At 56.6% G+C, this 27,787-nt stretch overlaps 2 protein-coding genes across 4 annotated transcripts; one reads left to right on the top strand and one right to left on the bottom strand.

Annotated features, from left to right (window-relative positions):
* Positions 1–1,160: 1,160 nt before the first annotated feature.
* Positions 1,161–19,813, top strand: NOS3 (nitric oxide synthase 3). Of its 3 annotated transcripts, XM_079149279.1 has the most exons (26): positions 1,164–1,374; positions 2,984–3,086; positions 3,464–3,612; positions 3,762–3,924; positions 5,264–5,355; positions 5,444–5,585; positions 5,819–5,958; positions 6,066–6,240; positions 6,694–6,795; positions 7,590–7,784; positions 7,885–7,958; positions 8,076–8,220; positions 8,465–8,569; positions 11,365–11,432; positions 11,839–11,955; positions 12,053–12,227; positions 14,045–14,177; positions 14,273–14,351; positions 14,481–14,668; positions 15,176–15,348; positions 15,631–15,841; positions 15,920–16,007; positions 17,000–17,121; positions 17,880–18,028; positions 18,296–18,490; positions 18,638–19,813. In XM_079149279.1, the coding sequence occupies exons 1-26, from the start codon at positions 1,208–1,210 to the stop codon at positions 18,797–18,799; spliced, it is 3,612 nt and encodes a 1,203-aa protein (XP_079005405.1). In that variant the 5' UTR covers positions 1,164–1,207; the 3' UTR covers positions 18,800–19,813. The 3 variants fall into 3 exon arrangements, with proteins under 3 accessions (XP_079005404.1, XP_079005406.1, XP_079005405.1); XM_079149278.1 differs by having other exon boundaries at positions 1,161–1,374; positions 17,880–18,490; XM_079149280.1 differs by lacking the exon at positions 6,694–6,795 and having other exon boundaries at positions 1,163–1,374.
* Positions 19,814–19,828: 15 nt separating this feature from the next.
* ATG9B (autophagy related 9B) lies at positions 19,829–26,955 on the bottom strand (the record flags this gene model as incomplete). Its single annotated transcript, XM_079149338.1, has 14 exons — positions 19,829–19,968; positions 20,124–20,264; positions 20,346–20,469; positions 20,652–20,748; positions 20,907–21,040; positions 21,241–21,477; positions 22,033–22,212; positions 22,409–22,562; positions 22,755–23,509; positions 24,939–25,080; positions 25,687–25,848; positions 26,030–26,086; positions 26,192–26,273; positions 26,409–26,955. 13 exons carry the CDS (start codon positions 26,953–26,955, stop codon positions 20,137–20,139), a joined length of 2,799 nt encoding a protein of 932 aa, XP_079005464.1. The 3' UTR covers positions 19,829–19,968; positions 20,124–20,136.
* Between the last annotated feature and the right edge of the window lie 832 nt (positions 26,956–27,787).

Raw genomic sequence — 27,787 nt, 5'->3', positions numbered from 1 at the left:
CAGACCCCACCTTCTTGGTGACCCCAGAGCACAGCACAGCCCCTTCCTTCCGGTTGATCCGCCTACAGCCCCCCACCCAGGCCCACCCCAATCTTATCCTCCACTGCTTTTCAAAGGAGTCTGGCCAACAAAAATGCACGTTTGTTTGTCTGCCTGTCTGCCTCTCCCAGTCTCTGCCTCTCCACCCCACCCCCCCCCGCACCGTCTCTCAGCTTGTTTTTATTCTTGTATTCTCTCCTAGTCTTTGAGGTTTCAAACCCAGAAGGCTTCCACCCCTGTGGACTCAGATGCCCAGCTCCCGTTCTTTCTCCAGTCCCCAGAGAGCATAGAACTACAAACCCCAGCATGCATTTCTCCTGAGGTGCTCAGAAAGGTACCAGTGTGCCACCTCCCTGCACTCTGGGAAATGTAGTTTGCCTTACCCACCTTGTCAGGCCTCCAAGCTCTCCCCCTTGGCCATCCTGCCTCTGCCCTGATTGTTGGGTCTCTCTACTGACTTGTTGCCCCAGGGAAGCATGCGTCACTGAACCACAGGGTGGGGGTGGAGGCCCTGGATGACAGCTTCCTGCCCTTTTGTATCCCCCACTTGAGTCATAGGAGGTGGGGGTTCCAGGAAATTGGGACTGAGAGAGGAAGGGATACCCTAATGCCAGCTGCAAGGACAAAGGGTCACTGCATCTTTGCTGGGCCTACATCCCCAGGAACCCCAAAAGGTGCTGAGGTGGGGGCTAGCAGCACTAAGATGTGTGGGGTGGTGAAGGAGAGGGTTGAGGTGAGCCTGGGAGTTCACTGGGACTGTGGGACTTCATCGTCCCTGCTACAGAGGCAGTGATGGACGCCCCTCCTTCTGGTCTGACACCACCAAAGTACCTTCCTGACCTTCAGGTTGTTCCACCCCTCCATTCCCCCGGGGCCCAGATCCCGCACTCCAGCCCCAGGCCTCTGCTGGACACCTGGGTTCCCACTTATCAGCGCTAGCCCTCATGGCGGAACCCAGGCGTCCGGCCTCCCACCCTGTGGGCCATCGGGCGTGGAGCCGAGGCTTTAGAGCCTCCCAGCCAGCCTTGTTCCTGTCCCATTGTGTGTGGGACAGGGGCGGGGCGAGGGCCAGCACCAGGGAGCCCCCCTCCCACTGCCCCCTCCCTGCTTCCTAAGGAAAAGGACAGGGCTCTGCTGGAGCGGGAGGCAGAGCTGACGTGCAGCCTACATGGGCAACTTGAAGAGTGTGGGCCAGGAGCCTGGGCCGCCCTGCGGCCTGGGGCTGGGGCTGGGTCTGGGGTTGTGTGGCAAGCAGGGCCCAGCCTCTCCAGTGTCGGAGCCCAGTCGGGCACCAGCATCCCCGCCCCCACCCCCACCACCGGCACCAGAGCACAGGTGAGAGTGGCAGGACGAGGAGCAGGCGGGCAGGAGGGTGGTGTGGAGCCTAAAGCCCAGGGCTGGGAAAGGCTGATGTGTCCCGCTCAGCTGGGAGGGACGGGTCACTCACACAAAAGGCCAAGACCATCGTATAGATGGTATAGACGGGACAGGCAGAAAAGAGACCAGGATCTGAGGGTGGCAGTAAAAGTGAGACTTACAGGGGCCTGCTACAGAATTGGGCCAGGGTTTGAATGCTGTCCTGCCGCCAAGAACCGTTTGATTTCTAAAAAGTTACTTACCTATCTGAGCCTCTGTTGATATAAAATGGGGCCATGGTAGTTCTTGCCCCATGGGGTTGTAGGTTCTAGCTCATGGCAAGCCTTCCACAACATAGTGGCGACTGCTCAACTGGAGGAAACAGAAGCTGGAGGGGGGCATTCCAGGAGAGTGTGGGAGTGGGGTGTCAGGGAAGGGGAGAGAGCTGATCCAGGGGACTCAGGCCCTTGAGGAGGGGGCTGAAAAGATAGAGCTAGGCCCCTTCTCTGCTCCAGGCCCCCTGCTAGTGGCTATCAGCCCCAAACTGGACCCTGCAGCCTTAGCCCCCAGAAGAGTCCCTCCTGGAGCCAAAGTCCCTGGAGAAGGAAGGCCTGGGAGGCCCAGTGGGGTGCTAGGCCAGGCAGCTGGTAGCCAAGGGCTGAGGCCCTGCTGCTCAGGCGTACCCCAGCTGAGTCCCTCCCTTCCTCCCGTGCTGGCTGGCGGCTCTGGAGGAAGTGATAAGGCCTCTGAGGCTTCCCTTCACACGAGGGCCACCGTCAGGAGGGATGTGAGTGGAAGGAAAATCAGGGTTGAGGAATCCCTGCAGGGGCTTCCCTCAGCTCAGGCATGGGCTCCATCCCCCTCCACTAGGACTCATGACAACTTCAGGGGTGGGACCCTTGTCCTGGTCCATTTTTGTTGCTATACTGCAGTTCCTGAGGTCTAGTGATTTATAAAGAGGTTTATTTTCTCGTGTTTCTGGAGGCTGGCAGCGCAAGAGCATGGCACAGGCATCTCATATGGGGGAGGCTCTGCGTGGTGAGACGAAGCAAGGGGGCTGAGTGTTCTTTTCACAACAAAGCCACTCCCTCGAGAATGCACTCATCTGTGACAGGATGGCTTGATCACGAGGGCAGAGTCCCCTCTTGACTAATCACCTCTAAGGTCTCACCTCTTAGCACTGCTGTAGCGGAGACCAAATTTCCAGCACATGAAATTGCAGGTACACATTCAGACCATAGCAACAGCTCACCTGCAGAAGAGGCCAGGTGGGCACTGTACAGGAATGAGGACCCAGCCTGGTGGCCCAGGAGGCCAGACGCAGGGGGCAGAAGAAAGGAACCACCTGCACACCTCTGGCAGGAGGTGACTTTCCTGAACCTCAGGCACCTTTTGTGAGCAGGGGCACAGACACTGACTACCTCCCGAGGCTGCTATGTGGGGTGTCAGAAATGTCAGGAGGCAGACGGCAGGCAAGCCACAAACCAGCAGGATTAATGGTGCTGTAGGAGGGATCTCCGGGTTACATCTGGGGAGGCCAAAAAGAAACTAACTCCTCCCCTGCTATTCTATCCCTGGCTCCCAACAGCCCCCCACTAACCAGGCCCCCGGAGGGGCCCAAGTTCCCCCGAGTGAAGAACTGGGAGGTGGGCAGCATCGCCTACGACACCCTCAGTGCCCAAGCCCAGCAGGTGAGGTGGGGCCCCACCATGTCCTGGGGGCTGCGGGCGGGGGTCTGGTTGTCCAGGCCTGGCCTCAGCGGCAGGCCAGAATAAGGAAACTCTCCCCTGCTCTGAATCAGCCACAAGTCTCCAAAAAGTGGTGAGGACTGGGAAGAATAAGAGACGCTGAGGAGCAGGCAGGGACTTTGGTGACCCAAGTCCTGACTCAAGTTTGTCTTAAACCAGTCCAACCTCACCCCATTTCCAGTCACAGTCTTAGCCTGGACCCACACCCCCCTGAACCCACCCTCCCTCTGCCCTAAACTCCTGTATCCAGTCCTGCCCCCCAACAACCAACCCTACACCCTGACCTGGGTACCTTTGTGCCCCCTCCTCCCCCTAATCAGGATGGGCCCTGCACCCCAAGACGCTGTCTGGGCTCCCTTGTATTTCCAAGGAAAGTACAGAGTCGACCCTCCCAGAGTCCTCCACCCACTGAGCAGCTGCTGGGTCAGGCCAGGGACTTCATCAACCAGTACTACAGCTCCATCAAGAGGTGAGACTTCCCTGACCCCACAGTGCCCCTTGTCTCACAGAGGCCCCAGAAACCTCGTGATCCCCCTCCCTATACTCCACTCCCTCCTCCGATCCTCACACCAAAGCCTGAAGGCCCCCACTTCTTACCTGCGCCCTCCCCCTCCCTAGGAGCGGCTCCCAGGCCCATGAGCAGCGGCTTCAGGAGGTGGAGGCCGAGGTAGCAGCCACAGGCACCTACCAGCTCCGGGAGAGCGAGCTGGTGTTTGGGGCCAAGCAGGCCTGGCGCAATGCTCCCCGCTGTGTGGGCCGGATCCAGTGGGGAAAGCTACAGGTACGGCCAGCTAGCGCATGCCCAGGATGAGCAGGGGAGGGGTGTGGGCAACTCATGAGGCTTCCTGGGGGTTCCAAGCAGTGATGGGGGTCCCTACCACTGCCCTAGAGATGAAAGGTAAGGGGATGGGCCCCACGCTCAGAGTCCCTGGGAGCCTCAGTCTGGTTGCTGACACCTGGTTAGATGGGTCTTGGCTGGGGCAGGGATAAAAACTCCAATTCCACTGAGCATGTGAGGACAGCTGAGCAGGGACACTCTAGGTTGCTGTCAGAGGAACAAAAAGCAGCTTCTGGAAAAGGTCCCTAACTGGTTGCTTCTGCCAGGCAGAACTTGCTGCCCAACCAGGCCCCTTACTTCACACCCCCTGCTCCCTGCTGGTCCCCACAGCTTCAGCCCCATACCCTTCTTCACACACACACATACACACACACATACGCACACACGCACACATGCACACACACGCACAGAGTTCAGAGGTAGCTTGCGCTGCTGGAACAACCTGGGGCCTCAGCACTAGGAGAAGCAAAGGATTCTCAGGGGAACTGAATCCATGACCTTGGCCTCCTTGGCTATAAGTAGCCACAAAAATGTGGACTACGACCACATGCTCAGCAGATCCCCAAGGCGCCCCAATAAAATGAGAACAATCCCAGCCCTCACCCAAACTCTAAGTTATTCAAAGCTTCAGCTCAACTTTCAACCTAAGTTTCCATTATGATCCCCACTCCTTGCTGCGTCCCTCCCTTGGTCCCAGGCCAGCCACTGCCAACCCCTGTCCCTGTCACAAGTTTCTTCCTCCCTCAGACAGGAATAGGACCTCCAAGCCCCTTCCTGAGGCCTCACTCTGCCAGTCAAAAGGACTCCTCCTATCACCAGGCTGTCAGCCCCAGAAGCCACCTAGTACAGTCACCCGCCCCCCAGCATCACTGTGCTCAAGGAAGTAAGATGACTGCCTAGGGTCACCTGCCCTTGCTTGCACACCATGGTCAATGTGCCACTCATTACCGCACCTCAGTGGCTCCTCATCAGCCAGGGTCCTTCTCCAGGCATCAGTTTGGCAGTGACTGGATCCCTCCTCTGACCAGCCAGATATGGAGTCAGCTACTAGAGGAAGGAGAGACTCGTGCCCCAGGAGGGACGATCAGACCGGGCTATGCAGGGTGTGCAGGGATGCAGGGCTGGACAGGGTCATCACAGACACAAACAGAGAGGACCGATTAAGTAGATATCGAGTGAACTCCCAGCCCCTGCCTCCTTCCCAGAGAGCCACGCACCAAGTCCCTCTGGGCTTGCACTAAAGAGCCCTCTCTTTCTGCCTTTGCCCCTTGGCGGGGCCCAGGTATTTGATGCCCGAGACTGCAGGTCTGCACAGGAAATGTTCACCTACATCTGCAATCACATCAAGTACGCCACCAACAAGGGCAACATTCGGTGAGTGTCCCACCCCCAGCGCACCAGACCCTGCCCACTCCAGGCGGGAGGGAAGGGGGTTTCTGATCAGCTGTCCTCCCCACATCAGCTCGGCCATCACAGTGTTCCCCCAGCGCTGCGCGGGCCGCGGGGACTTCCGAATCTGGAACAGCCAGCTAGTGCGCTATGCTGGCTACAGGCAGCAGGATGGCTCCGTGCGGGGCGACCCCGCCAACGTGGAGATCACTGAGGTGCGCACTGAGGAAAGAATGGGGAAGCCAGAGGGATGAGGCATGGGGGACCCAGCCAGAGAAGGTCAGAGAGCAGGAAGAAGATCCCTCCTTGAGACGAAAGATAGGATACGACAAAGAAGATGGGTGGGCAAGGAAATCCAGCCACGAGGGATTCCTGAAGGATGGAGGTGACCAATGGAGAGGATCCCTGGAGAGGGCCCCTTAGACCCACTTCTGCCCATTCCACACAGCTCTGCATCCAGCATGGCTGGACCCCAGGAAACAGTCGCTTCGACGTGTTACCCCTGCTGCTCCAGGCCCCCGATGAGCCCCCAGAACTCTTCACTCTGCCCCCTGAGCTGGTCCTGGAGGTGCCCCTGGAGCACCCCACGTGAGCATGAAAGGGTGGGTGGGGTGGTGAGGCCCTCTCTGAACCTCTAGAGGAGGCTGCGGGAGCAAAGGCTCCGTGGGGGGTTGATCCAAGCCCGACACCCCCAGGCTGGAGTGGTTCGCAGCCCTGGGCCTGCGCTGGTATGCTCTCCCCGCGGTGTCCAACATGCTGCTGGAGATAGGAGGCCTGGAGTTCCCGGCAGCCCCTTTCAGCGGCTGGTACATGAGCACTGAGATCGGCATGAGGAACCTGTGTGACCCTCACCGCTACAACATCCTGGAGGTGAGGGGCCGCTGGTGGGAGGGGGTGTGGAGCTGCACGACCCCCTCAGAAGGCCAGCCATGGGGGAGTCTGAGTTCCATCAGGTCCAAGGACAAGGGTTCTAGGAACACCAGAGCCAAGGCAGAGGGGCACGTGCACATGTGTGCACTTCCAGAGCTGGATCTACAGTTGCGTAGCTTTCATCAGACTTTCTCAAAGGAGGCCTTAACTCAGAAAAGATCAGGACCCGTTTCAGAGCTGAACCCAGGACTGACTGGGAAGTGACTGGCCCAAGGCCCTCTGCTCCATGGAGCCTTTCCGGCAATAACCTGACCTAGACCACACTGAGCAGCTGAGCCCCCAAATGCCAGCTCCCACCTCTTACTTCTTCCACCCACAAGTTTGAGGCAGAGGTACTCTCCAGCCACTCCCCATTGCCTCTGTCCTGACCAATGCCATGCTCCCCTGCTCCAGGACGTGGCCGTCTGCATGGACCTGGACACCCGGACAACATCATCCCTGTGGAAAGACAGGGCAGCGGTGGAAATTAATGTGGCCGTGCTGCACAGTTACCAGGTGCACAGGCTCAGCCTGGCCAGGAAGGCAAAGGGCCAGGGAGGCAGCAGGTAGAAAAGAGAAAGGCACATAGAAACCGGGGCAGGGCTTGGATGGTGGACATTCCATAGTCCATGCACCATGGGGCCTGCAGCTCTGGCCACAGCATATGCTATTCCAGGTGCTACAGTAAGGGACCTGGTGCATGCTGGGAACCTTGCTCAGCAATTCTATTCCTGCGGCATACTGTGCAATCCACTGGATTCTGGTAACTCTAATATCAGGATGGACAGCATTCTAGGTGTAGTGCATGCTGGGAGGTGTAGTTTGAGGAATCTGGTGCCTGCCTACTACTTCTATGAGGTTTCTCAAGAGTTAAGGGTAGCTGGGCACAATGGCACACCTCTGTAATCCCAGCAGCTTGGGAGGCTGAGGCTGGAGGATCACAAGTTCAAAGTCAGCTTCAGCAATTTAGCAAAGCCCTGTCTCAAAACATAAAAAGGGCTAGGGGCGTGGCTCAGTGGTTAAGCACCCCTGAGTTCAATCCCTGGTACCAAAAAAAAAGAGAGAGAGAGAGAGAGAGAGAGAGAGAGAGAGATAAGGATACGTGGGTTTGGAGCAAGGTACGCAGACACTGGAGATTAGAGTTGCCACTACATGGAGCATGACCATACAAGCTGCAATTTGTAGGTGACACTGTGGTTTGAGGGGACCCGGGACATAGTGTAGGTCAGGGTGACAAAAGTGGTGGAGGTAGAAGGGGTGGGCTCAACAAGCTGCCTCTGAACCAAGCCTGTCTCCTCTCCCCACCTCAGCTGGCCAAAGTGACCATTGTGGACCACCACGCTGCCACAGCCTCCTTCATGAAGCACCTGGAGAATGAGCAGAAGGCTAGGGGCGGGTGCCCTGCCGACTGGGCCTGGATCGTCCCCCCCATCTCAGGCAGCCTCACTCCTGTCTTCCATCAAGAGATGGTCAACTACTTCTTGTCCCCTGCCTTCCGCTACCAGGTGCCCACCCCAGCTGGCTCCTGCCCCCTGCCCCCTCTAACTAAGCAGCCCAGGAACTGCTGACCGTTCCTGCCCTTTGCTCCCTTCCCACTTCCTGCAGCCAGACCCCTGGAAGGGGAGTGCGGCCAAGGGCACCGGCATCACCAGAAAGAAGACCTTCAAGGAGGTGGCCAAGTGAGTTCCTGCAAGTGCTGCCCCTCACCCCGGGGAACGGCCCAGCGTGGCACCCAAGCCCTCGCTCTGACGGAGCCTGAACTCACTGGGGGGCCTTCACCTCACCCTCACCTACAGTGCGGTGAAGATCTCTGCCTCGCTCATGGGCACGGTGATGGCGAAGCGTGTGAAGGCGACCATCCTGTATGGCTCCGAGACCGGCAGGGCCCAGAGCTACGCACAGCAGCTGGGGAGACTCTTCCGGAAGGCATTCGACCCCCGGGTAGGGCTAAGCCTGGGCAGCAGAGAGCTGGCAGGGAAAGGGGAAGGGGGCGGGGCTCCATCAGCACCTTCAGAGGTGCCCTGGAAGGCAGGAGAGGGTCAACAGCAGGGACTCAGAAGGAACTCCAGAACCACAAGGACTAAGGATCAAGTCAGGGTCTGACTCTTGCCCTAAAAAGGAGACCCGAAGTAAAAAGGCAGGACAGCAGGGGGGAGCCCCCAGACACTGGCCTTCCCACCCGCAGGTCCTATGCATGGACGAATACGACGTGGTGTCCCTGGAGCACGAGGCCCTGGTGTTGGTGGTGACCAGCACATTTGGGAACGGAGATCCCCCAGAGAATGGAGAGGTGAGGCCTTCCAGGAGAGGGGCAAAAGGGGCTGCTGGGAACGGGGAGAGATCCAACTGGAGAGGCCCAACACACACACCTGGAAGGAAAGCAGAGATGCCGAGGGAGCGCCAGGTGGGAGGGTGAGGTGCGGACCCTCCAGTGTGCACCTCCATCTCCTGAGCCACGCCCCAGCTGCTCGCACACACTGCTTAAGTGTGTCGCCAAGTCGTCTCCATTGTTAGCGCGTGTTTTTCATACAAGAAAGGCACTTCCTAGCTAACCAAAGGGGTCATGCTGCTCCTGGGGTTTTTATTGGTGTTGCTTTGGGGGAGAGGTAGTTTGTTGCATTATCTTTCTTTCTTTCTTTCCCTCCCTCCCTCTCCTTTCTTCCTTTTTCCTTTCCTTTCCTTTCCTTTCTCTCTTCTGGCACTGAGGATTGAACCCAGGGTTACTTTTTATTTTTTATTTTGAAACTCACTAAGCTGCTTAGGGCCTTGCTAAGTTGCTGAGGCTGGCCTCAAACTTGCAATGCCCCTGCCTCAGCCTCCCAAGTCAGTAGGATTACAGGCATGCACCACTATGCGCTCCTGGGTATTGACAAATGAGAAGGAAAAAACAAACAAACAAACAAACAAGGCTACTCCACTGAATTCCCTGCTTCCTTTTCTTTCCTTCTTTACTTAACAGAAAGGAACAGTGCTTTAGATACCAACATACATAGGTAACCTCACTTGTTCAACAAATCTTAAAAGAAACTAAAGCTACAGTACCACCAATGAAGGTCTTGTTGCTAACCATCATCTTCCCACTGTAAGCATCTCTGGGCTGGCCAAGCTAGAGGCATTTCCTCTCCCAGGAGTAACACCTCTTTAGAGCTAAGTACCACCTCTAGACCCAGAATCCCCTACAGCAGCTTGATTTCAGATGGAAGGCTTCTTCCTCTGCCTTCCTGTCCCTGTCAGCCCTCCTTCTGATCTTTTAAAGAAGAGCACCCATCTCAGCATCTGCTAAGCATCTGGTAGGCCCCCAGGCTGCATCATGACATGGCAGAAGGCATCCCATGGCCAGAGACCAAATTTATAACAAATCCACTCCCAGTACAACCCATTCCTCCATAGCAGGTTACGCCATTCCTAAAGGCAGAGACCTCATGAAACAACACTTCCCAAAGTTCCCATCTCCAGATGACTTTGGGGACTAAATTTCCAACACACGAATTCTGGAGACAAACTTTCAAAGCATAAGCAGCACCACTGAACTGACATATTTCAGTATAAAAGTAGTAAACAAAACCATGCAGCCCACAGTTCTAACACAATATAGAACACTTCCATCAGCCTAGAAAGTTCTCTCATCAACTCCTCCAAGGCAGTCTCCTTCCTCATCAGCCTTCCTACTGCAGTTGCCCTTCCTGGCAAGACAGATTGGTGTCACCTGCTCCCCAGTGCTATACAATGGAAGCACACAGTGCCATGGCTTGTGCCACTTAGCCCATTTGTGAGATTCACCCGTGTTGTTGCACGACTAGTCCTGTTTCCGGTCCCTGGATGAGTGGTGTTCACTGTGGGGCTATCCCAGCGTGTTTAACTTTCTCCTGCTGAGAGACACTGGGGCTCTTTCTAGTTTGGGGCACTTACGAACCAAGCTATTAAGAACATTCTTGTACCAGGCTCTTGTGGGCTTATGTTTTCACTTCTCTTGGATAAATACCCAGGGGTGGAATTGTGGGGTCATAGCGTAGACTAGATTTAACTTATTTCCTTTTTTTTTTTTTTTAAACTGCTAAATGGTCAATTTGAATTCACTCTTAATATTTATGCATTTCAATTTTACCCCAAGTTTTTAAGGGAGCAAATATAGGAATATACCCCTCAGAAAATGGGGTGATTCATCAATGATATAGGAACAAGAATATTTATAGCAGCATTGCTCATAACACCCCACGCTGGAAATAATTCAAACAATAATCAGCGATAGACTGGATCAACAAATTGTCCCATCATTAAGTGTGAACAAACTGCAGCACACACAATACAGATGATCTCAAAACATGAATGAAAGAAGCCAGACACCAAAGAATCCATTCTGTAGGATTCATTTTGTATAAAATTCGGAAACAGGCAACACGAATTCATAGTGTTAGGAATCAGGAAATTGATTGCCCACCTGGGGGCAAGAAGGAGCCTTCTTGGGTGCTGGTAATGGTTCTTGATATGCCAATTCTACAGGTATGTTCTGTTTGTGAAAATTCATACAGCTATGCATTTACTGTAAGTGTGTTCCTCCCCACAGCAGGGTCTCACACATGCTGGGCCAGTGCTCTACCACCAAGCTGCACCCCCAGCCCCCCCCCCTTTTTTTTTTTAATTTTGAGACAGGGTCTCACTAACTTGCTGAGGCTGGCCTCCAACTCATTCAATCCTCCTGCCTCAGCCTCCCCAGTCACTGGAATTACAGTGTGCCACCTTGCCCAGCTAGGCTAGGTCTATTAAGTACATTTTCCATTTACACTATTTCCAATCTTTCATGATTTTCAACTTATCTCCTGATAACCCCAAGGAGCACGTGCTCATTTTTAAAGGACTAGAATGTTCCACCTGTCAAAAGTGCCTATGCCATGGAAGTTAGGGTAGATAGGGGGAATATTACTTTACACTGTTTTGTAAAAGTATACTTTTTCAAAAAGCCAAACCTCTTGAAATTTTCAAAAGTTAGAAGTTATTACTAAAGAATAATAAAGATCAACCAAGTACAGTTTCACACTTCTGTACAGTGTGAAATACATAACCACGATGTGAACGCTTCCTCGGCAGAGTTTCGCAGAAGCCCTGATGGAGATGTCCGGTCCTTACAACAGCTCCCCGCGGCCAGAGCAGCACAAGTGAGTGGGCAGGGCAGCTGGGGGAGTGCGGGTGGGAGGCATCTGGAGACACCAAAGGAAAGGAGGTCTGAAGAGCCTCCTCCCCACCTCGTGCCTCAAATCCTTCCCCAAAAGGCTGGCAGACAGAAGCCAGGAGGCCTGAGCACTATCCCAGCCCCAGGGTCCTCCCTGCCCAGGGACCAGTCCACTCCCAGGTCCCAGGACTCTGAGAGGCTGGCAGTCCTGAGGTCTCCTTCAGAGGGAGGGGAGGCAGAGCACACCCTGCTCCTGGCTGCCCCTCAGTTCCTCTCAAGGGCAGGTCCCTTCCTATCCCAGAGATGGGACCCTGAAGTCGTCCCCAGGCTAGACCTGGGGCTAGGCTGCCTCCCCCATTCCCTGACACCCGGTCTCCATCCTCTCTTGCCAGGAGTTACAAAATCCGCTTCAACAGTGTCTCCTGCTCAGACCCACTGGTGTCCTCTTGGCGGCGGAAGAGGAAGGAGTCTAGCAACACAGACAGTGCAGGGGCCCTGGGCACCCTCAGGTTGGGGTCCTCACCAAAGCGGGTGTGCAGGGATCGAGGTGCCTGGGCAGACGTGGGCTGGTACAAGGGGCTCCAACAATGGCTCCCTGCACCCCAGGTTCTGTGTATTCGGGCTGGGCTCCCGGGCGTACCCCCACTTCTGTGCCTTTGCTCGGGCGGTGGACACGAGGCTGGAGGAACTGGGTGGGGAACGGCTACTGCAGCTGGGCCAGGGCGATGAGCTGTGTGGCCAGGAGGAGGCCTTCCGCGGCTGGGCCCAGGCTGCCTTCCAGGTGAGCCCTCAGGTGCCCCTGTGATCCGTCCAGTTCTCATTCTCACCATCCTGGACCACTCCCCCCTCCCCCTCGGGTGCTAAGACCCTCAGTGTTGCAGCTGGAGGTGCTCCAACCCGACTTTTGTCTTTCCCTAGCCCTTTCTGTTCCTTCCCAAATCCACCCTGGTTCCACCACTGTGCAGACAGCACTTCCAGGCTCAGTCCTGAGCTGTGGACAATGTGCCCTAATAGGAGATGTCACACCCGGGCAGAAGCACAGCCAAAAAGGAGCAGGCGGGGCTTGGCAGGAGGGTGGTCAGTCAGGCCTAGTCTGGGCCCCATGAGCGTGCACACAAAGGGGTGCAGGGTAGGGCCCCCTCCCAGTGGTGGGCAGGATAGAGGGAAAGAGGATTGGACAGGGTCAGACAGAGGCAAGACCAACACCAAGGCTGGCACAGGCTCTTTAGGACGTCAGAGGCCAGGCAGGTATCAAACAGTCCCTAGCTTAGAGAGGTGATCCTGGCCAGGGCAGGGTCCCAGGGACTGTGACTTTAAGCCTGGGCTTCCTCGGCAGGCAGGCAGTGATCCCCACCTGGGGATTATGCCTGGAGCTGAACAGGGCCTCTTTCTCCCCACTGCTGACCTGGTTCCATGCAGGGCCACCGCCCCCAGGTCTCATCCCCTGGAGCCCACAGCCTGCGTTCAGCAGGTTTGCATCCACAGCCAGGAGGAAGGCCCCCTCAGAGGGGCTGGGCTGGTGGGGAGGGCGCCGGAGAGGTGGAAGGTTTTCTGGGGAAGAGCAGGCCAATCCCAAGAAGCAGGCCCAGATTGGGAAGAAGGGAACAGAAAATAAGACAAAGAATAGAGAAAAGGGGGCCACTGAAAGCTCGGAGCAGGGCAGTACCACAACACGACGGGTTTCTGTGCTTGGTTTTGTTTCTCTGTGGCACTGGGGATTGAACCCAGGGGCACTCTACGACTGAGTATGATCCCAGCCCTTTCTAATTTTTAATTAGCATCTTGCTGAGTTGCCCAGGCTGGCCTAGAACTCTCAACCCTCCTGCCTCGGCCTCCCAAGTAGCACACGTGAAGTTTCAGAAATATGAGTTCAGTGGAAGGGGACCAGTTAGTGCATCCAAAAGGCAGGAGGACTAGCTTACTGGGTGGCAGCAGTGGGGATAGGGAGGAAGGGAGGGGGCCAAGGAAGGAAGGAAGAAAGGAAGAGATATAAGATTGTGCATCGAAAAAGAAACAGCAGGACCTGGTGATATGGGCTTTAGCCAACCATGGACGAGCCCTGATCTCAAGCCCAGGATGGGCCAAGTCACCCGCTGGACTTGTGCCTGACCAGAAACAGAGAGCCAGGGCATGTACCCCGGCCCCGCCGTCCACCCCCACAGAAAGATGACATTTACTATCTGTACAGGCTGCGCTAAAGGCTTTACATAAAGTATCTCACCTAATCTTCACCAGAACCCAATGAGTTGGCGAGACGGGGAAACTGAGGCATATAAAACATAAGGAGTCAGAATTTGAATGCAGGCCTAGCACACAGCTGACTTACTGGGCTGCTCCCTGGGAGACGGGATCATCCCTCCCGAGATAAGTAACTCACAGTGAGACGAGGAGTCAGAGGAGTAGTTGGCAGGTCCCCAGAGCAGCAGCCACGCCATGAGGTGGAAAACAAGGTGCCGTGAAGTGAGCCTGGCCACCCGGAACGACAGGAGGCCGCTGTGGCCCCAGGCCCAGCGCACTCCGCGCCACTGCCCCGCCCGGGCTCCTCACTGGGGCCACTCCTGGGGGCAGGAGGTCCTCAGCCTCCTACTCCTCCCTCAGGCCTCCTGTGAGACGTTCTGTGTGGGGGAGGATGCCAAGGCCGCCGCCCGGGATATATTCAGCCCCAAGCGCAGCTGGAAGCGTCAGCGGTACCGGCTGAGTGCCCAGGCCGAGGGCCTGCAGCTGCTGCCAGGTTCGGCATGCTGGATCTTTGCAGCCCCGGGACCCAGGACTCCCTCCCCCAGGGGCTCGGGCTCAGTTTCTCTTTCGCTCCCTCCCCACCCTCAGGCCTGATCCACGTGCACAGGCGGAAGATGTTCCAGGCCACAATCCTCTCCGTGGAAAACCTGCAAAGCAGCAGATCCACGTGAGAAAGATGGCTCACCCACCTGCCCCGCTGCAGCCTCTTCCCCCAGACCCTGCCACCTCCTCCTCCCTAACTCCATCTCCAGCCTGCCCCTCTGACCCTCTGTACCTGCCTCCTTCCCACCCACAGCCGGGCCACGATCCTGGTGCGCCTTAACACCGGAGGCCAGGAGGGACTGCAGTACCAGCCAGGGGACCACATAGGTGTGTGCCCACCCAACCGGCCTGGCCTTGTAGAGGCACTGTTGAGTCGTGTGGAGGACCCACCACCACCCAGCGAGCCTGTGGCAGTGGAGCAGCTGGAGAAGGGCAGCCCTGGTAAGGGGCTCCGACTGGGCAAGACAGAGAGCCTGCTCCACCCCCCTGGTCCAGTGACCCCTTGAGCTCCACCCAGCAGGGATGCACCTCCCTTCACTGCTTGGCACTATCTTGAAATTAGGTGTGCCACCCCTGCCAGGCTGGCCTTGTTGCTGCATAGTGCACACAAAGCATGGTTCTCTTCTCAGAACCTGCCCCCATGTGTCCCCAAAAGACATTTCCCTGCTCGAGGGTCCTCCCAGAGCCTCCCCCAACTTGCTCTCTAGCTAGTGTATCTTCTACCAAATCAGTCACTAGAGCTAAATCTTAACTGGGGTTAGGGATAGAGAAGCCCAGAAAAACACGCCGAGGCTGCCGGGATAGGCCCAGATCGGCCCACATGACTGCTCAAGGGCAGGTTTTTCAATAAAACACAGTGAGGCATACAGTCCCCCAAAAACTAATTTGAGCCCAGACAATGCAGTGAGCTGGGCCCCTTCCTCAGAGCCCCCTGTGCACTACCCCTAGGTGGCCCTCCCCCCGGCTGGGTGCGGGATCCCCGGCTGCCCCCGTGCACACTGCGCCAGGCCCTCACCTTCTTCCTGGACATCACTTCTCCACCCAGCCCTCGCCTCCTTCGACTGCTCAGCACCCTAGCTGAAGAGTCCAGCGAACAGCAGGAACTGGAGGCCCTCAGTCAGGTGGGAGCCACCCCACAGGGAGCAGGGCGAGAGGAGGATGAGCTGGGGGTGCCCAGTGCCAGGAAGTCCCCATGCGAGGTCCTGCCTGGACTTTCTTCTCCTGGCCAATGTGTCTGGTGCGCTTAAGACCCTGCTTCAGTCTGACTGATGCACCTTTGGATGTCCAAGGTCTTAAAGAGATGTCGGTTGGCCTGAACTGAGGGAGGAACCCCAAGGAGGCTCAGCAGGGAGGGCTCAAGCAGGGCTAAGGGGCTCCCAGTCTACCACGTGCTGCCCTGCCAGGACCCCCGGCGCTACGAGGAGTGGAAGTGGTTTCGCTGCCCCACACTGCTGGAGGTGCTGGAGCAGTTCCCATCAGTGGCGCTGCCTGCCGCCCTGCTCCTCACCCAGCTGCCCCTGCTCCAGCCCCGGTACTACTCTGTCAGCTCAGCACCCAGCACCCACCCAGGAGAGATCCACCTCACCGTAGCTGTGTTGGCATACAGAACCCAGGGTAAGGATGGGAGCAGGAGCAGGTCCCTCAGGGGAACCAGGACAGGCCTTTTACTGGCCTCTCTTCCCCACCAACTAGATGGGCTGGGCCCCCTACATTATGGAGTCTGCTCCACATGGCTGAGCCAACTCAAGGCTGGAGACCTCGTGCCCTGCTTCATCAGAGGGTAAGTGAAACCTTCAGGACAGGGCGAGCACCAAGTAAAGGTAGAGGATGTGCCACAAGGTTGGCTGAGGACAGATGGGGAATCAGGGGGGAGGTCACAGAGGGTCAGGTGGTAACTCTGATGAGGAGTGTTACTGCAAGCAGGGAGGACCTGCACAACACACCAAGGATAGGATATCATTAGGTCACTCGAGAATGGTGGCTGAACCTGGGGCTTCACTAATTTGGACTTAGGGTCCTGCCCTGAAACTACAATTCCCAGAGACACAGCAGAAATTAGGCCAGCCAGTGGTCACTTTGTGAAACATGGCTTCTGCAGGCCTCTGTGCTTGTGCACAATCTGTGTTGGAAGACATGGCACTTGGGACTATGGTCCCCAAGATCCCACTCAGCCCAGGAAGGACAACCTAGGGTAAAGACCACCCTTGGTCATAGTGCTGAGGAGTGAAAGTTAGTGAAAGATCTCAGGAGCCCCTTTCTCCTGCTATGTCCATAAGTCTGACTCATCCCAGAAGCCAGGAGCCAAAACTCCATAGAACCAAGTTCCCAGACACCCACTAGGCCCGAGGACCCAAACCCATCCAGAAATCTACACTAGAAATACTATACCAGTCAACTCAATACAAACCAAATTCCAACATGATGGCTTTTAAACACTCAGTGAGCTTCCCTATAACTAAAAGTCTGTTCTCCCTTCCACGTATTTTCCAGATCCTCTAAATTGAGTCATTTCAGTATCCTCCAGTCCAAACTGAACTAAATTTCCTCTAGCCCAATCCCTTGAAGCTACAGCCCCAGGGAGTTTCTGCCTGTGGGCAGTTTTTTAAATAAACACATCCCACTAACTGATCCAGAGACTACTCCAAGGGCTCTACAGGTATAACTGCTTTATCACTGGACCCTGGGTTCTTTTCTCTTCACCACCTGCCTGAGGTTAGTAAGAACTGAGCCCCAGGGGAGGTGAAGGGCACCTGATGGACTCTCTCTGGCCAGGGCTCCCTCCTTCCGCCTACCACCTGATCCCAGACTGCCCTGTATCCTGGTGGGCCCAGGCACTGGCATTGCCCCCTTCCGGGGATTCTGGCAGGAGCGGCTGCATGACATTGAGAGCAAAGGTGAGGCTGGGGTGAACAAACTGCCTGGAAGAAAGGAGGAGTCACACGTTCTAGGGACAAAGGGGTGGGGCTGGAAGGCAGGAGGAGTCACACATTCTAGGGACAAAGGGGTGGGGCTGGAAGGCACGAAGCAGGTAGGAAAGAGGGCAATAAACAGGGGCCAAAGGTGAGGGGAGTTTATTGAACCAAGGCTGGGGCTGGGGAGTGCCTGGAGGCAAAGGCTGGGCCCTGTTTGTCTGGCTCCTTGGTACATACTGTGTTGAACTGAACTAAGAAGGAAGGGAAATGGAAGATTGGAAGAGCTAGGGCTGAGACCCAAAAGATAAAAGCAATGTCCCAGGTGGATTCTGGACGGCGCCAGAGCTCACCTAGGTGCGGCTCACCTAAAGAAGTGACTGGGTGTTCAGGTGGAGCATGGGGCGTCAATCAAAAGGGGGCTGTGACTCAGGAAGATTGAAGGAGTGGAGAATGTGGGTTAGAGCAGGTAAGGAACCTGTGTTGTCACACAACGCAAAGGGCAAGGAGTTTCCAGTCAGAAGACCCAGTTCTAGCCTGGCTCCACCACTGGCCAGTCACCTGAGAGCTCCGGTTTCCTTCTCTGTAAATGAGAGATGCAGCAGATCTCAGGCCAAACAACCAAGAGAGGGGCTGCTTCGCTCCAAATGCCGGGCTGTCAGTCATTGCGAAGGTGGCCAATGGGGCGGCGTCGCTAGGGCTGCACTCGGATAGGGACCTTCCCACGCCCGTGTTGCTCACAGGGCTGCAGCCCGCCCCCATGACTCTGGTTTTCGGCTGCCGATGCTCGCAACTCGACCATCTCTACCGCGACGAGGTGCAAGACGCCCAACAGCGCGGAGTGTTTGGCCGAGTTCTCACCGCCTTCTCCCGAGAACCCGACAGCCCCAAGGTGCGCGACCCCGAGGGCGCTGGGACAACCCGAAGCCTGGAAGATGGAGGGGCAGCAAGTGCGCAGGGGCAAGCGCGCGGGCCCCGGCCCCGCCCCGGGCCCAGGCACTCCCACTCGGCCCCACCCGCGCGCCCGGGGCACCCTCCGGACTCGCCCGCCCCCGCCCCAAGCCCCGCCCCAAGCCCCGCCCCGGGAGCGGCGGCCCCACCCAGCCCGCCGCGGAGTCTTTTTCACAGCCCGGTCCCGCCCTTGCCCCGCATCCCCCAGACCTACGTGCAGGACATCCTGAGGACTGAGCTGGCTGCTGAGGTGCACCGCGTGCTATGCCTCGAGCGGGGCCACATGTACGTCTGCGGCGATGTCACCATGGCAACCAGCGTCCTGCAGACCGTGCAGCGAATTCTAGCGACGGAGGGCGACATGGAGCTGGACGAGGCGGGTGACGTCATCGGCGTGCTGCGGGTGCGAACCCGAGAGGCCCCGGGACGGGGCGGGGCAAGACCCGGCGAAGGGGCGGGGCCGAGGAGCGGCGCCGGGCACAGGCCCGACGCTAGCAGTTTCCCTCTTGGTTCTCAAACCCTGTTCTGAGACGCTGAGCTCTTCCCGCAGGATCAGCAGCGCTACCACGAGGACATTTTCGGGCTGACACTGCGAACTCAGGAGGTGACAAGTCGCATACGCACCCAGAGCTTTTCCCTGCAGGAGCGACAGCTGCGGGGCGCAGTGCCCTGGGCGTTTGACCCACCCGGCCCAGACACCCTCTACCCCTGACAGCTCTCTGGTTTTCCACTCCAGTGCCCAGAGGAGGCTAGCGCACTACTAGGTCGGCTAACCAGGTCCAGCCACCTCCCCACACCCCTTAAGGTGCCTTCCAGCACCTGTGGCAAGGCGCAGAAATCCAGCCTCATTCCCCTGGGAGTGAGCAAAATGCCTCCTCTCTCTCTCCAGGCCAGTTCTCCCGGCAGGAATTTGCCTAAATCTGGAAGGCCCCTGCCAGCAGTGGTATGGGGGGGGCGGCCTTCCTGCTTCCCTGCCTTCATGTGCTTTAGGTGAACTGTAGATTCCCCTCACCCCCTTCAGGAGTGTTACCTTTAAAGTCTAAATCATTCAAATATTTATTGAAGATTTATCATAAGAGACTGCTGTTATGAGATCATCATACCAGATGTTATGAGACGCCTAACCCAATCCCTATGGATTACAATTATAAAAAGACAAGTTTTGTTTTAACTTGTTTAGCTGTGGGGGTGGTAATTCTTTGACAGCCAGTCCTACACACTGCATGTGACCTAACACTCTAATACCATGGTTTCCAGCCAATCACAGCAGTTCTGTGTTGTTCCCTTGCTCTTTATTGAGAAAGCAGATGCAGCCCTCAGCTGCCAGCAGTGGGGCATGCCAAAGACTACTGTCACACAGCCATGAGCAATTTTTACTGCTTATTTCACACAAGATGAGAAGCCGCACCCACTTCCTCAGTGCTGAAGTACAAAAGATCATCCCTCCTTAGTTTTTCCACACACAAGGCTCCATTTTCCCCATCTCATGGGAACCTGAAGTGGAGGCCAGCAGGAAGAACCCCCTGCCTTGCAGACCACATTCCTTACTATCTCCCTAACACTTAGCCTGATCTCCTTCTGGGCCCCTGAATCACCTTGATACCATGGGACTTCTTCCCAGGTAACTCCTCCATGACAGCCAGTTGGGGCAATGCCTTTCAGTCCATCCATGTGGGGACCATACCTAAGACTGGTTTCCCCATGCCACAGGCATCTTCTCCTTTCCTACTCTCTGTTCTCTGGGGTGAGTTCCTTATTGACCCCCAGGTCCTGCCCAACTAAAGCATCCTGGACTGTTGTCTGTGGGGAACCTCTAAAATGGCTCTGTGTCCTTCCACGACACACCATCCACAATCTCCTGCAGCTGGAGAAGCCAGGAACCTGGGGGTAGAGAAGGCTCTTGATAGAAATCCAGGGATCTAGGTCCTAGAGATGACCATCCCCATCACCCCAAATCCCACCAGTGTTCCCATACAACTGCCCCAAAGCAATCTCCTACCCCTGCCTTCCTTCCCTCCAAAGCAGGAAATACTGACCTGAAGAGTCTGTTCAGTCAGTGCTAGGGACCTGGCCAGGCTCCTTCTGGGTGTCTGCGGTTTCTTGAAACCCTCTAGGGAACAAATTCCGGACCCTCTGGGTTCCCCACTGCTGTCTGGGACTGGAGGCAGGACTGGATCCTGGTGACAAAAGCCATCAGCTGGGCAGTGCCATGGTGCCAACATCTACTAACATCTGTCCCTGCACCCCAGCCTCCTCACCATCACTGGACCAGGATGGCTTCTCCTCATCGGGCGAGGCTGGCTGTGAGGGGCTAGACCAGGGCCTGGATGGGGAGGAGGCCGAAGCCTCTCCCCACAGCTCCTGCTGCTGCTGCTGATGAAGCTAGATGGAGGAAGGAGAATGAGGCTCTCTTGCCCAGGGGCAAGGCCGAGCCCTTGGGCTAGGTACAGAGGGCTTGCAGCTCCCGTTAAGTACTTTCTCAGACTCTAGGCCCCCTTCCCTCTGCTCTATTGCATTCATCTGCTTCCTCCTAATATTTCTCTTCCTGACACCCCTCTGCTCACCTGGTGTAAGTAGATGGCATGGAGACTCATCTCAGCAGAAGCAAGCTCTGGGAGCTGGGCTACCTTCTGGCCACCAGTGGCTCCTGGGGACACACAGCTGAACACAGAGTGCAAAGGTCAAGAGACATGTTCCTTACCCCCAGAGGGAGGGTCAGACTACAGTTCTTCTTCCAAATCCCTTATCACCCAGCTCTCTCATTCTGGAGGATCAGATGCAACCAAGACTCCCCTGCATCTCAGGTCTCCACCCTTTACCTAGGGTCCTGAGCAATGCGGGAAATGGAGGCAAGGAGGCTGGCTGTGGCAGCAGCTGGGCAGGGGGCTGTGGGGCTCAAGTCCCTTGGAGGTAGAAGGGGGTTCACCAAGAGGTTGGCCAGGAATGCCTCTGGCTGAAAAAGAGAAAATAGAAAACCAAAGGGGTCACAAGAGAAGACAGGAAGGAGGGGAAAAAAGGAAGTCTAAAGAAGGCAGAAGAGTAGGGTGGGTTGGGCCAGCCACCAGATTAATTCAAAAGTGAAGCAGGGGGAAAGGGAGAAGGGAGTGACCAGGGGTGGCAGGGGCACAAAGGTAGGACAGGCCTGGGACTCACCAAAGGTGAGGTGCAATTGCTGAGCACTCCTGGGGTTGGGGGGCTTCGAGTGGTAGTAGCGCTCCAGGCAGCTGCATCTTGCTGTACCCGGCCCCGAAGGTGCCCAAGGAATTTAGAGCTGTGCCCTGGGGGACGCCATTGTGGGTGTGCCAGCGAGAACCGCATCAAGGAGAGCTCAGTCTTTCCATCCTCTGCACGCTGAGACAGGGAGGCTTCTGTCTGTCCCTCCGAGAGCCACTATGAGCAACAACAGTCCTTCAAGATGCTACAGACACTGAGACTCTGGGGAGCAGGGAGAGTACGTGGGACAGGAAACACTACTCCATGTTCCAAGTGAAGGAAATGAGTCTGAGACAAGGACTTCGGGATCATCCAAAAAATCAGAGGAGCAGGACCTAGGTCTAGACCCAGCTCCCAAATACAGCCAGTCTCAGTGCTTCATCCTGCTGTGCAGATCCAATACCCCCAGGCAAAGGGAAGGCTGTCCTTGATAAACCTAACCCTTGGCCAGGCCCCTCTCCCAGCCTCTGTGCAGCCCTTTGCTCCCATTTACTGCGGGCAACTCTGTAAAAGGCTCTACAGATGACATCTCATCGTCATCCTCACACATCTACACCCTGCCTCTGTCCTTGCCCTCACCTGATGAAGACACTAAGGCACCAGGACATGAAGAGATTTGTTCAAGAACACAGACAATAAGCAATGGAGCTGGGTTGAAACCCAGGTCTGCTTTGGTGAGGCAAGCAAATGCCTACCTAGCACAACGCCATAGGGTCAAAAAAGGACTCTCACCTGAGGGTGGCCATGGCGCTTCACATCCATAAGGGCGAAGGAACAGATGTCCCCAACCCCGGCCACATCCACAGTGAAGTGATGAAAAAAGTCAATAATCTCCAAGGCACGAGGGCGGAACCAGAAAAGCAGAAATAGTGGGGTGAGGAGTGGGGACAGGAGCTCTTCCAGGAGGGAGACCTGGGGAAGCAGGAGTTGCTGAGGAACCCCCACCAGTGATCAGGGCTAAGGACACCCTCCCCCAGGGACACTCGCCAGGGCAAGAAGCCTCCAACCCAGGCACTCGGTAGGCTGGAGGACCCTGGGTAGCCCACTGCCCCGCCAAACAACCAGGTGCTGTGTCACCTCCACAGCCCCCTGTGACTCCGACCCTCACCGCTCTGTATTGCAGTAGCTGCGCCATCTGCCTGTAGGCACTGGCCCGACCACCAGCGCCGGGATCCTCCGGGAGGTAGTGCATGTGCGCCAGGGCGGCCTGCAGCAGAAGCTGCGGGGACCGCCCCCGGCACTGCTCTTCCGGGATGAAAGACCTGGAGGGCGGGGTTTGGAGTGGGGAAGGGGTCTGGAGTTAGGGGAACAATGGGTGGAACCTAGCGCTGGGGTGGGCGCTAGAGGTGGGAAAGGTCAGGGTTCGCCAGCGAAAGGGGTCTCTTTCAGCCGGGAACACACAGATAAGGACACACAACCACTACCACCATCACCCCGGGCATGGGCCGTCGCACCTGGCCACCGTGGCTGTCACCCCGAGCGCAGTCATGGTGGTGAGCACGTGTTCTACTGCGAGCACGTCCTCGTCATAGATGGTGAGCACCAGCAACGCGGCGAAGAGTGCGCCGGAGAAGAAGACGAGCTGGCGAGCCAGCAGCGCTTGCAGAGGCGCGGGGGGCTCGGCGGCGCGCAGGAAGGCGGTGGCTGGCCTGTAGGCGCGGGCTAGACGCGCGTGCAATTCGTGCGGCAGCTCGTTGAAGTGGCGCAGCTGCAAGCGCGCCAGGCGGGACCAGCGGCGCGCCCCGAACGCGCCGGGCTCACGTCGCAGCAGCTCCACGTGGCTGTAGAAGGCGTGCAGCACCTGCCAGGCCAGCACCAGTGGGCTCAGCGCCAGGTTCACTGCAGCCAGCAGCAGCACTGTACGTCCCAAGCGCGCAGCCAGGGCGCCCCGCTGGTCGCTGCGCTTGTAGGCATCAGGCAGTTCCCAGCCTCCACGGAAGAGCGAAAAGGGACCACGGAAGAGGAGGAGGTCGACGTTGAACGCCAGACCGCGGCTGAGGAAAGCTGCGCTGCCTCCCCAGGGTAGCGGGCAGCGGGCAGGCAGCAGGCCTTTGTTGGCCAGCGCCACCTGGTAGTTGGTGTAGCGCAGGATGCGATGGTGGACATCCAGTTCCGTCAGCGGCCGGGGCTGCACACACAGGCCCCCGCTCCTCTGCAGCTCCAGAAGGCGGCACTGCACCTCCGCCCAGGGCACGGAGCTGAGCTCCTCCTGAGGAGAAGGGCCTAGTGAGCTCTAGCAATCCTGATTCTACTCCACAGTGATGCCCGAGCTCAGTGCACCCTCATGGGCTGCCTGTAAACTCTCCAGGGACAAAGCTAAGCCACTTCTCCACCATCCCCATCTTTGGCTTTCTGCCTAACCCTGTGCTAACAGGGCCACTTCCCACTTGCTTCTGTTCTTTTCTGGGTTGCTCTGCTCTTCATGCCTGCCAGTCATGTGGCCATTAGTCACTGCTTCCTGGTGACACCACTTAATTTCAGGTGTGGAACCTGCCTTCTGGGCTCCTTAAGGGCAGGTTTTTCTAAGCCTCCCCTCAGAATGACCAGCCAGTCATGGGGGAACCTCTCCTTCCCATGTCCAGTATGCTTACCACCTTTGGGCCCCAATCCTCACTACCTACTGCCTGGCAGGCTTTGAGGCCCTCAGCCTCACTCACTCTTAGCCATATGTGCTGTCACCAATTTAGCCTTCCCATGACTCTGGCTTTGTCCATGGCTCTGTCGGACCCATTTGGAGGTCTGTAAACCTCATATTAACCCAGTTTCCCCCAGCTTTCCCAGACCAGGCTAGTCAAGTCTTTATGGGCCGTCTTCCCAACTCATCCCAATATCTCCCCTTCCCCTAGAAGGAATAGGAGAGGAGGTGGGGCAGGTCAGCAGCATCGCAGAGGATCAACGCTCCTGCTGTCCTGTCTGCTCCACTGGCCTCCTGACTCTCCCCTTCTCTGTGCCTGATGCCTCCCTACTCCCAGGCTTTCTAGAACGCCTCCCCTTGCAATGCAAGAGAACCGTGCCTGTGCCAAAGGCTCCGGAATTCTGAAGGGGGGTCAGGGGAAATGTGCTGCAGAAGGAGCCTGTAAAAAAGAACTCAGGTTCGGAGGAAGAAGGAGTGAGAGCGAGGAAGTACAGAGCCTAACTAGGAGACAGTGACAAAACCAGCCAAGTGGCTTACTGCAATGGTGGTGCCAGTCACCCAGGAGGCCCTTAAAGGCTGAGTTTCAGGCCAGCAGGTTGATCTCCTCATTGCCTGCAAATGCCTGTTGCTTTCCCAAATTCCTGCACTGGGGCTTGGAATGCCCTCCTCTCTTCCTGTCCTGACCTTCCAAGCCCAACTCAAATTCCTCCTGCTCTAGAAAACCAGGTGACAGCCCTTCCTCATTGTTTTTAGCACAGTATGTAACTATAAGTCATTTTATGTGACCCCACCAAATAAAGGAAGCTCCCTGAGAGCAAGGACCATGTCCCCTAGTGGAGGTGCTTGCCCTCTCACACTCCTGTGGCCCAGGGCCTGGCCCCTTCTGCTCTCTCCCCAGTTGGGGCTTCCATCCACATGGCCCTCACTCCTCCTCTATGCAACCCCCAACTCCTCCCCTCTCTTCTGCCCTGACTGTCAAGGCAGACGAGCCTGTATAGCTTACCGGGGGGATGTGCAGAGCCTCCCTATAAAACACCTGGATGTCCCAGTAGCTGAAGAGGTTGCAAACTGAGCGAAGCAACTGGAACAGCCAGAAACCAGCAGCCAGGACCAGAAGGAAGACCAGCAGGGGGCTGGCATGAATCCTGTATGGGGTTGGACGGGTCATGGTGGAGAAACATGGGAAGCCCACAGAGAGAGCCATGCTAAGACCAAGAGGTCTGAGAGTGGAGTCTGTGGAGGAGGGCCCTTACAGTGTGTGTAAAATCAACACTTTTTTGCAAGTCACACCAATGCTTTCTGCTGTTTGCATTCTCATTCTCCCACATGTGTACAGGGGAGTCTTCCAGAAGCTACAAGAAATCTCACATGGCACTGATAGCTTGGGGAGTGTGCCCTTGTATATCCCCAGGATTTAAAGCTGCCCTCAGGCTGAGGGTGTAGCCAGTGGTAGAGCATTTGCCTGGAATGCCTAAGCCCCCAGCTTCCAGCCCCAGCACCACAAAAATAAAGTCCTCAGCTTAAACTTCTAATAAGATCAATATACCTAAATATGACTCCTAAACAGTGTCTCCTTTGGCTTCTCCATCAACTTGAAGTGTATTTAAAAATACACTAATAACACTTTAAGTCCTGAGGCCAAAAACTTTGGGGACTGCTCATCTAGACCAAAGTGCCAGGCAGAGAGCTCCTGTCTACTCCTCTGCCTGCCAACACAGCCTAGCCATGGGGCTCAGCAGGTCGTCACTCACCTTTTTGTACACTGGGCCGAGGGTAGGATGGCATCTGACAAACTCACTTTGCTGTGGAACGGCCCAGACCGCGTGTGGTTATTTGGTTGGTTGGCAAAGAGAACATTGTAATCCACACAGCGAAGCAGGAAGGTCGTGAAGCCGACTATGAAGATGAATTGTCTGTGGAAGGCGCACGGGGATGGGGCCGTGAGGGTCCCGAGGGCAGGTGGGCTGTCGCCCCAACACACACACACACGCAGCAGAGCCCCAGCTGCTGGGGGTAAGCCTGGGCTGGGCTGGGGGCAGAAGGCAGTATGGAGAAAGCAGAGGATAGAGCTTGGGGCCAGGGTCCACTTCTCACCCCAGCTGGAAGACATCCTCCAGCAGGATGCAGGTGAAGCCACTTCGCTGGTGGTAGCTGTAAATGTGGCGGCAGCATCAAGAAAGACACTTGAGGCACAAGGCAATGGACTCTTCCTGATGACCCGACCCTCCCCCAGCCCATCCCACCCAGGGCACCCACTCCCTCCGGGCCCCCTCGAAGGTCAGTACAAAGGATATCTTGGTGAAGAAGCTGTCCAGGTTCTGAATGTGGTGCCAGGAGCCTGGGCAGGAAGCAGAGCACATCAGGCTGAGCACTGACAACTGAGTGATCATCTCTCCACACCCTCCATTCATGCCAGAGTTGGCAGAGCCACGAAGCTCCGAGTCCCCGCACCAATTCCCTGCCACACACTCACCCCGGAGCCCTTCAGGTACGTGAAGTAGGGGCTGCTGCTCCTCCCCATGGAGGGGTGAGTCTTGGGACCCCTCAGGGTCACAGTCCTCCAGCCGCTCATAATCCTGCTCAGGGATCAGAGGGCCTATCCGCAGCCCAGGAGGGTCCTGGGGGCACCGGCGTGAGGGAGGGGGAGTGACAGAGGCCAGGGGTGGGGTGGAGTGGGATCCCCAGGAGGGGGAAGCACATGCGGGTGTCACTGTGGGCCTTGCCTGTGTTGCGGGGGTAGCTGGGATGGGGAGGGCACTGTGGCCAGACTGAGAAGCCTCTGTCCCCTGCAGCACTGGGCAGGAGGACCCCAGGGCAGGAGGGAACGGAGAGGAGGGGGAGCTTCTTGTACGAGGGGTAGGGGACAGAGAGAAGAAGGAGACCCTCCCTCCCCCGGGTCCTCGACACGGTGGAGCAGGGGGCAGCAGGGGCACAGGGAGCAGGGGCATTGAGCCGGGCCCCAGCTCACCCCAGCACCCCAGCTGCCCCCTGCTCCCCCCCCAGCCCATTCGGCTCACCATCAGGCTGCGGCTTCTCTTCTCCTGAGGTCGAAGGGATGGGGCTGTGACTCTTCCCACAGAGATCTGTGGAGGTGAGCAGGGACTTCAACCAGGACAATGACAACAACAGCACCAGGTGACTCAGGCTGGGCAGGCCTCGGGCGTCCCAGCTCTCAGTCACCTGTGTGATCACTCACACCCCTTGCAGGGCAACCTGGGGCCAACCCTCCCAGGGCCCAGCCCCCATGCCTGGGAGGGGTGCCAACTTGGAAGGCAGGGGCTGGGCATGCACTGAGACAAGAGGAAACAGTCTGCATCTTCAGACCTTGATGGGGCTAGAGGTAAAGAAAAGAGAGCTGCCAAAATAACAAAGCAGCAAAGTAGGATCTCATTAAAGGATTGTAGGACTTTGGGTCAAGATGTCAAATCTACCTTTTTCTTCCCTCACTGCTGGGGATCAAACCCAGGCACTAATGCCTGCTGCTAGGCAAGCACTGTACCACTGAGCTATCCCTCCTGCCAGATCAAATCTTCCATTTCTTAAAATCTTATCCCCCCCTCCCTTTCCCCCCGCCTACAGTGATCAACAGGGAAATGCTTTAAGATCAAAAAAGAAAAGAAAACACTGCATGGTTTTATTTGTCTGAAGGTGCTAAAGAAAGGAAGAGGGGAGACAGCCTCAGTTTGCAGCCAGATGGGAGGAAACCCAGGAGAGAAGGAAGTGAAGAAAAGAATGACAGCTATCTTGGATTTGAAAAGTAGCGTGGGGAGCTCATCGTTTATTTCCTTATCTGCTTGAATCCTAATGTCCTCTGATTCAAGTACTGATCCAGTTTCTGGGCCCCCTGAGAAG

The sequence above is a fragment of the Sciurus vulgaris genome, assembly GCF_902686455.1.
Source record: "Sciurus vulgaris genome assembly, chromosome: 8".
Taxonomy (NCBI): domain Eukaryota; kingdom Metazoa; phylum Chordata; class Mammalia; order Rodentia; family Sciuridae; genus Sciurus; species Sciurus vulgaris.
The sequence above is the reverse complement of the archived record's forward strand: the minus strand, read 5'-3'. Positions and strand labels throughout refer to the sequence as shown.